Here is a 9319-nt window from a genome sequence, read left to right as displayed (position 1 = left end):
TGCGCACATCTCGCCACGCGCTCGAATTGGGCGGTAGGCCGGCCTAAGACAACGATTTTTAATAATTAATTACTCGTTAACTATTATAAAAATTGCAAAATGGTACAGGACTTTTCCGATCATCTCGATCCGTTCTACCTTCTCAAAAATTTTGTCGGATATGGAAAGACTCACCCTGTATATGTGTCGTTTTAATATATAAAAAAACAATTTATAGCCAGTTTTTCTAACACCTGTAATTTAGAAGCAAATTATAAAATTATAAAAATTTTACTCTTATCGAACATATTGCGCTAAAGATCTTTGTGTCGGAAAAGTTATGATAAACATTCCAAATTACTCCACATTTTTAAAAAAATTAGAAAAACAATTTAAGAAAGTACTTATAAACTGTAACAAGGACATTATCATTACTCGTGCCGTTCCATTATGAAAAAAAAAATTATGTTTAATATCTGTAATTTGGAGAGAAATTATTCTTATCAAGCATAATGCATCGACGACCGTCGTTTCTAATAGCAACAATACGTTGTAAAAATATAACTCGGAATGTTCCCATTATAGTTTCAATTTGTGTGGTCTTGTTTTAAAAATAATAAATTCAAGTATCGCAGTTTTTATAGATTATTGAAGAGGAAAGAAGTGCACAAAGTATATTTAAAGTTTTCTGTAAAACTTATACCTTATTTGTAAATAATAAGTTCATTCAGTCATAAGCAAAAATAAATATATATACTGCATGTAGAATAATTCGAAAAGTTGTCCGCAATATTTTTTAAATGTTGCTATAACATTGTTCAAACTACATAGCAAATTTAAGTTTCTTGTCAGATCACGTGACCTGAATGACATCTCGATAAGAGTAGGATCAATATCCACATAACTCGAGATTCAAATTAAATATTGAATATGGATGACTTTATATGAAAAATTGAATATAGATGATCCAGATGAATTCTCGCTCCGAACAACGTTCTACGCTGCGCACGGAATATTGCGCATAAAAGTTAGCACACTGCATTTGTCACAAAAAAAAAAACAACGTGTCGTTAGCATGCGTCTGATTGATCTACAGACGCGCAGAAAATTGCCAGATGTCCGTCACGAAACTTTCATTGTCGCACGATAGCGCGCGATGAAAAATAAGTGACGCATCGTCTCAATCGCTCCAGAAACGCAGAAGCTTCGATGTAGCTTTTCGCCAACTGTTCGATGCGCGCATTCCTCTGCACGTATAATATTATACTGACGATATGCACAATGTGCGATGCAATGCGGATAAGGAACGAATGCACAGTAGATTGCCGCGTAATCCAAGCTAATGCTCGTAAATCTTACACCGTTGCGCAATCAGGACGCAAATATACCTTGCGCTTCAACCGTGCTTTAATTGTATTCTCGGCTAACAGTTGAACGATCACACCGTAATCCGTGATCGTAACGGATTTTCAAGCACGTAGTTTATATACAATGGAGATTTTGTGTGCACTCCTGTTTGCAGGGTTGGGAAAGTTACTTTATAAAAGTGTCTAGTTACAGTTACAGTTTTTTTCGCTAAAAGTGTAACTAGTTACAGTTACAAGTTACCAATTCTGAAAAGTAACGCGTTACAGTTACAGCTACTCAAAAAGTAACGAGTCGTCACTTTGCAGTTACTTTCTTGCAATAAAAGTAAAGATATATCAAATCTGCGTGTGAATTTTAAAGTGACGATAAAGGCGTTTATGTTTGATGCAAAGCCTAATACGATCTGTGGAGGTTTAAAAAATATATAAAATAATTATTAATGTAACTGAGTTAAGTTACAGTTACAGATGGAGGGAAAGTAACGAAGTTAAGTTAGAGTTACCAAGAAAAAGTAATTGTAACGGCAACTTCGTTACAAGTAACGAATTACTCCCCAACCCTGCCAACTTGTATACACTGACAATGGGTAAGAAAAGTGTTGAATAAAGGAATATATTTCTTGAGATTAAATTACATGCGGCTGTCACGAACTGTCGAGCAACTGTTTATTAATTAAAAATATATATGTTTCGCTAAATATAATAAATATTACGTTTGTTTAACTTAAAAACATACCCATTTTTTAATTAAAAAAATAAGCTAAACATATTTGGTCATATCGACAACCTTTTTTTCAGTGTTTCTCACCTAAAAATAAAGTTAATGACTATAATATAATTTCTCCCTTGCTCAGTTTTGAAATAGTTTTGAATAGTTTCATTTAGAATGTAAAATTGTTTAATTAGAAGTCGGAAGGTGTATTAAAAATTAATCTCGCGTACGTAGGTAATATTTTGCGGACGCTTCTAATTCTTTTTACTCGAAAAAAAATTAAGGACCCCTAGATTTTGAATTAGCGAACATAAAATTGTGGATGTATTAAAAACTAGAAACTAGGTGTATTAAAAATTAAACGTGTTTCTCGCAATGTTTTAGGAACAAAACACGCATGTTGTTTGCTACAACGCGATGGTGTCGCAACCCCGAAGAACGTAAAAAATACATAACTTTGCGCGCGCTTCTATTTGTATGCCTGAAAAATTAACGACGACCAGCCCCGTCGCTTACCTTTCAAATAGCATACGTGAAATTGTATAATTGGATTAGAAGATTAAAAATTAAGCATGTTTCTTTTTACGCGACGCTTCAGAAAAGTAAGTCGCTCATTTATCAAGCTACGCGATAGCGTAGCAACTTCGGAGTACATAAATTACTTAATTTTGCATACACATTTATTCGCGTGCCTGAAAATAAATTAATGTCCGCCCTCCTCGTCGATCAATTTTGAAACAGCGTAAAATTGCGGAATTGGATTACGAGGTTCATTAAAAATTAAACACGCTGCCTCGAGGATAAGACTCCATTAGCGTCTATCTATGGACATACGATACGTAGTGTATTCGAGTATGCATGACTCAACTATGTCAACCCGTGCGCCAGTCATTAGTTGCAAAATCTTGACTTTTCTCGTCAGTGCCGTCGAATCGCTTATTAGAGGAATATTATTTTGGAAATGCGCGCGAAAATAACGCAGTCCGCGTGCACTTATGTAACGCGAGGCTAAAGAATGGATAAATTATAGATAAACGCGGCGACCTTGCCGATAACTTTTGTCGGTTAACCCGATAACATACGTAGGCCAAAGTGCAGCGAAACTGTAAAAAAAAAACGACCGATAAAGATACAATTTTCCGGATTTCACCGATGCGTTTCTGTAACGATTTTGCAAACGTTCTTCCTTCGAGCGGAAGTCGCTCGGCTTTGTCCGAAACGCGCTTTCGTGTTCGTCCGTGAGACGCGTGACGATGCAATAGCAGGTACATGCATATCACGCGTCTGTGCGAGGAAGAAGTTGCGTAATATGTAACGGTAAAAACGCCGTATGGCAGCAATAAGAAGTTGCCTGTTTCCTCCGCTCGCGCAATGAGAGTCTACCGTTCGTTACAAGTTCGGTAATTAGCACGTAAAAAGTATCCTCTAATCTGCGCAGCCCATCAGTCGTAAAAGTATCGCACTTGAAACATTGTGGATATAGAATTTTAACAATTAGGTTGAGTAATCCGATCCAACTGGTTGCAGGAAAATATCCTTTATTGTCACACAACGTTTTCGTAGGTCGGCGGGTGGCATGTGGTTAAATGCCAGTAAATTAACTTATTTATTTAATTTAACTTATTAATGTATCCCGACGTTCTCATTTCTGTCCTAGTAGGCCTAATGGCATTTAATCGCCGACTTGATGCTACAAAATACACTTGAAAAGGGCCAAAACCCATGGCCGAAACGTTGTGTGACAATAAAGGATATTTTCCTGCAGCCAGTTGTGTCGGATTACTCAACCTAATTTTTAATTAATCACTGGCGTTTTAATTGTTCCAAATTGTGATAGAATTTTAAGATGGGTCGCATTTCATAAATTTCGTATATTAAATAAATTAGTATGGCTCGTATGTGTTAAACACAAATTTCAAAGAATTTAAAGGACTCAGAGCCGTGACAGGGTGGTAGTGTCCAGAATATTTAGACACTACCACCCTGTCACGGCTCTGAGTCCTTTAAATTCTTTAAAATTTCGTATATTACTTAATATAAAGCTGGATAGATTATGCAGTTCTCTTAACAGAAAACAGAACGAGACTTTTAAACGTATATCGGACGACTTTAAATGGATAAATGCATGCATAAGTGTGAGGGAGATTTAGCGAAACGCTAAAGAAATAGAGATAAAAAATGGATACATTATTTATAAAACGTAAAAAGCAATATACATATAATTAATACGATTATATATGAAAAAAGAACAGTAAAAATTGAACATCACACAAGAATCGGCCAATGCGTGTCTAAGGCAAGATGTAGGTAGCCTATGCTTGTAATTTATTAAAATGTGAATCCATATACCGCTTCTTTCCACATTTGTCCCGCGCGCCGCTTTCTTTTCGGACATAACGCAGTTTTCTCATGGGTGGAGTTATTATCGTCGGTAAATATTGATTCAATTTGGAAGAATATTACCAGAAATCTTTCCGCGAGTAAAAAACGTCAGACACAAAGGAAATTAAAATGTCCACTAAACAAGGAGAAAATGTTACATAGTAAAGTTTAAAATAAAGATTTTCGTATCTAATACAAGAATGTTGAAAGGTATTGAATAGGTAAAATCTGTTGGGTCTAAACATAAATAAATTGGGCACACAACATCTAAATCATTGTAGCTGTGAGATTTTTTTTTCATTTCTGAGATAAGACATTCGTGAAACGCCAGGGGCTCTTACAATTAATATCGGCACGTTACGTCTCGTTCTGCTCAAATCGCGTTATCGCCCCTTAGGGGCTCCGTTAAGTGAGCGCCGATAAAACGGCGTTATTACTCACGTAACCGGTATTACAGCCCGATGATGGGGGCCGATCGATTCCCGCGTCAGTTTACACGTCGCTTCCAGTTGTTCTTTCTCTACGTACACGTAAGTACATGTTTCGTTAGTACCTAACTGCTCTACGGGTGACACTGCATCTTAAAAAGTGCCGCAAAATGTGATCAAAGGAGAAAGATATTTAAAGAAGAAGAGACCTTTCCACGAAACATTTTTAGAGCGAGCACACGTGTACGAATACTTTTTGTAAAAAGAAAAAGAAAGAAAGAGCAGCAGGCATTGTTTTTAGCGTGCACTTACAAATGTTGCACGATACATTTCTTAGGTTCGCGTTCTTTTTTTCACAGCTCTGAACGTCTCTGTGTGGCGCACTTTCACCAATTTTGCCGGATTGCAACAGGCGCAATCGCGCATTGTGACGTAATAAATTTTATGGCACGTTATTGTTATAGAGATTGTTCGGGGAGTACTGCGTCGCAAATGTTCCTACGGCCGTTAGATGATGTAATTTCAGATTAAGGAAGAGATAACTAAAATATTGCGGCCTCGAATGTCCACTGACCTTTGTCAGAGTTTTATCCCGACTCCGCGTGATCCGAACAAAAAGTGGACATTGAAATATTTACCGGAAGTATTACGATACCTCGACGCTGAAATCTAAAGTGCGTAACCAAATACGAAAATTTATGCCTTTGTATATATTTACACGGATTGAAAGCGGATACGAGCAAATGTAAACACGTATCAACTTTGCGCGTTTTTTTATTTAAATCGCATATTTTTTATTTAAACATAATTTATTGAAGTAAAAAGTATATGATAAAAAAATATAGACGAGAGTCCCCTATTATGAGATAGAATATGAGATAGCGGAGTTTCTCCTAAATTAATAGGCATCATCAGTTGATGCCAAAATAAATTTATTGCCCTTGGAGCGAAGTCCGTTTAGTGGAAAATTCATTGTTAGTAATCGTTGCGAAAAGAGATTTGTGATTGAATTTTAATTATATTGAAGTAAAAAGTGTATGATAAAAAATATAGAAGAGTCCCCTATTATGAGATAGGATCCTAATATGAGACACAGCGGAGAGTCTCTTCAATAGGCATCATCAGTTGACGCCACAATGGATTTATTGCGCTTGAGGCGAAATCCGTTTAGTCGAAAATTTATTGTTAGATCGTGTAATCGTTGCGATAAGAGATTTGCGATTGAATTTGGGTGTTGAAAACCTGCTGTCTCGTATTAGAAATCTATCTCACAATAGAGAACTTTTCCTTATAAATATACAGATGTATCCGAGTTTCCGCCATTCTCTTTTGGCAAACAACTATGAACTGACAATTTGGCGAGATTCGTCGTTGTATATAATATTCATATTCGTAGTTATACGTACGATTTATACGTATTTAGTCGAGGAAGTAGGAGGTCGTCGGGATCATATCGATGACGAAAACCACCGGAGACGTCACACAACGCGCCACAGGCTCGCGGGAGAAACTTTCGTAGGACTTTCTTACTTCGCACTACGCGCCGCAGCGGACGAGCGGGCGGGTTTTGGGGGGATCCGTCCCAGAGGAGCGCAGATAGGCCCGGGAATCACACCGCGATCGGGAAACGCCGCACATTCGCGGGGCTTGATCGTCGCCCGGTGATTATTGCTCGGGAATTCCCGCGTCGCGTTCCGCGGATTTGCGCGCGTGCCGATTCGACCGCTACGTGCGCGCGTCAACCGTCGAGAAAACGCCGCTCGAAACAGTCGAAACGTCCGCTGGGCGAACAGGGACGTCAGGTAGAAGGATTTTTCCCACCACTCGATCGTCCCCGCCACTACGGTCGGAGCGCCACGTGACCGCCGCGGACAGACTCGAGTCTGGGACCGACGGCAAGTCGTTGAAGTCTTTTTCGCTCCTTCTTACGTCTCTTCTTGTAGTCTAAAAGAAATTAAACAGAAGCGAAATTATAAATTGTAAAATATTTATATAATATGCAATAATTCTCCGCAGTCTCCATATCGCAGAAACCCGGTCAAAAATTGTTCATACATTGAGCAAAGTTGCTTGACAACGCTTGGCTGGCAAATCCTAATTAAAGAAATCCATTGCGAAAAATATTACCCCAGCCAGGGTTTGAACCTGGACCTCCCTACACTCTAGGCTGAGGTGATATTTTTCACAGTGAATCTCTTCAATTAGAATTTGCCAGCCAAGCGTCGTCAAGCAATTTTCTGGTTAATCAATTACTGACGTTAAATAATTCTTCACGTTATGAATAAATATATATATATAATTATATAACTTTCATAGATTTATACATGCTTTTATATGAAAAAATTTTTAATGTGAAAAATTGCGCAATTTATAATTATATATAATTATGTATAATTGTACAACATTATGTAGATATACAACGTTATATAAGGTCGTTGAAATCGTCTTAACATATGCTATGCTTAACATATGCTAAGCTAACATATGCTTGCACTAAAAATAAAAAAAGTATAACATGTCATTTAATAAATAGAGGTGTCCTTGAAATCTCCGAAGCATCTCCACTTTTTGATAAAATATTACTAACATGTTATAGCTCCCTTGATATAGTACTAAACTAGTATCTAAAGATAGCGGAGATATTCGAGGTAGACGAAGTTATCGCCTCACCCTGTTTAATTATAAATGAACAATTCTTTCTCTTAAAAAATTTTGCATATAAAAGCATGTATAAATTTATAAAACTATATACACCGAGAGAATTTTCTCTCAAAATTTATCCTGAAAATCATGTGACCGTGGGACAATATGGCATTTTGAAGAGCTTTATGAGTTTTTTTGAAATTTTACCATACGTTTTCCTAGTAAAATGTATACTAATTATGATTGTAACTACTAATATAATAATACTAATTATGACTAGTAAAATGTACGATAAAATTTCAAGAAACCCTCATAAAGTTCTTTAAAATGTCATGTTGTCCCACAATTACATTATTTTCAGGGTAAATTTTAAAAGAAAATTCTCTCCGTGTAGAGCTGCGTAGAATTGTATAGAATTATATAGAAATATATAGAAATTCACACTGTAAAAATATGTATGGACGTATTTCATGTCTAATTTTATATAATACTATACACATATTTATGCATGGTCATGCGTGAAAAAATTTTTACCGGGAACAAATGCTGGTGTCCCCGCGGCACGGCAGGCGAAGCGATATCGATCAGTTTCACGGCAAACATCTGTAAATAATTGAGTCGACTTGGAGACAATTTATTTGTCGCGTGCTTCGTATCCCATTCTCTTTCAGAGTACATCGGAATGACGGACCCAGGAACGCCAGGCGCTCGCTTGAGTACGCACGCTACTGTGAGTCACGTGACGGGCGCCGCCGCGCACGCGCGAAAAATCCCCCGTCCGGCCATTGCTGCGCGATTCGAAATATGCGGAGGATGCGGCCGGCCGACATGACTGGAACCCGCCGCTCGATGAATACAATGACAGATTGACCCACGGCTCAGGGTCGTGACTACAACGAAGCCGGACAAACAAACCCGAAGGTAATTGTACGTACACCGCCGCGGCGCGGCGAATCGATAAAAGAATATTATCACCTTGAAGCATCGACCGATTGTCACCTCAGTGTTGTGCCTGCGTTAGTCACACGGGATTATGTTAATCTATGTAAAACAGTCATCGGATGAATAAGGGCTGTACGAATGAAGCACAATTGACACGGGAGTTGCAACATTAGTCATTAATATTGCGCGTCTCGTATTAGTCCACTGGATTCGTCAATTCCCGGCTTATCTCTTGTTTAAGGTAAACTTATTTGTTGTGTAATTGCGATGCGTTTATTTATGTAATATTATTTCTGAACAGTTTACTCTTGAGCAGTTATTTGGCACTTTATAGCCCCGCGTTCGCTTTCATTATCAATTCTTTTTATTTAAAATATAAATTAATAATTGAGATCAAGTGTAGAATGTTTTTATTTAAATTAGCATTCTTTTTATTAATATAAAATTATAATTTCCGTAATATCCTGGAGAATTATAACTAGATTGAGAGACAATTCGAGATTACCGAAATGCAATCGCGAAATTTTATTGTAAATTTAAATTGTTTACCCTAGAATACGCGGTACAACATTTCTTTTCTCTGTCAGTAATATCAAACTCTGTATCTTGTCGTTGCAACAAAGTTTAATTCTGCAAAGAAACTTCATTGCCGACAAAGTATTACTATGTAGTTTTAACATTACCGACTGTGTTCCGATGACGCGAATGAGTGCTGTATGGATATTCAAAGCAGTCTTTTTAGCCACAGATTATTTACAGATTTCGAGTCCTTATCAAAGACAAGGGAGTAAAAATGCCACGCAAAAATATAACAAGATTTCTTAAAATCTTTCATAATTTTATAGCAGAAACTTTGTTAAACTAAT

The 9319-nt window shown here is 37.2% G+C and overlaps 2 protein-coding genes across 3 annotated transcripts in view; both read right to left on the bottom strand.

Moving 5' to 3' along the window:
• Positions 1-6648, bottom strand: part of LOC105562499 (clavesin-2-like) — a 17942-nt gene extending 11294 nt beyond the window's left edge. Inside the window, exon 1 of one of the 2 annotated variants that reach the window (XM_012013389.1) lies at positions 6275-6648. The gene's annotated coding sequence lies outside the window, so the exon portion shown is untranslated. Of the gene's footprint in view, positions 1-4881; positions 5696-6274 lie in introns of those variants that run through there. The other variant, XM_012013390.1, reaches the window with a different exon arrangement.
• LOC105562500 lies at positions 6574-8426 on the bottom strand. Its single transcript, XM_012013392.1, has 2 exons — positions 8046-8426; positions 6574-6812 (listed from the first exon to the last, which is right to left on the bottom strand). Exons 1-2 carry the CDS (start codon positions 8187-8189, stop codon positions 6594-6596), a joined length of 363 nt encoding a protein of 120 aa, XP_011868782.1. The 5' UTR covers positions 8190-8426; the 3' UTR covers positions 6574-6593.
• Between the last annotated feature and the right edge of the window lie 893 nt (positions 8427-9319).

This window comes from Vollenhovia emeryi, unplaced genomic scaffold (assembly GCF_000949405.1).
Source record: "Vollenhovia emeryi isolate VEMERY1.0 unplaced genomic scaffold, V.emery_V1.0 DF939187.1, whole genome shotgun sequence".
In the NCBI taxonomy this organism is placed as follows: Eukaryota; Metazoa; Arthropoda; class Insecta; order Hymenoptera; family Formicidae; genus Vollenhovia; species Vollenhovia emeryi.
The sequence above is the reverse complement of the archived record's forward strand: the minus strand, read 5'-3'. Positions and strand labels throughout refer to the sequence as shown.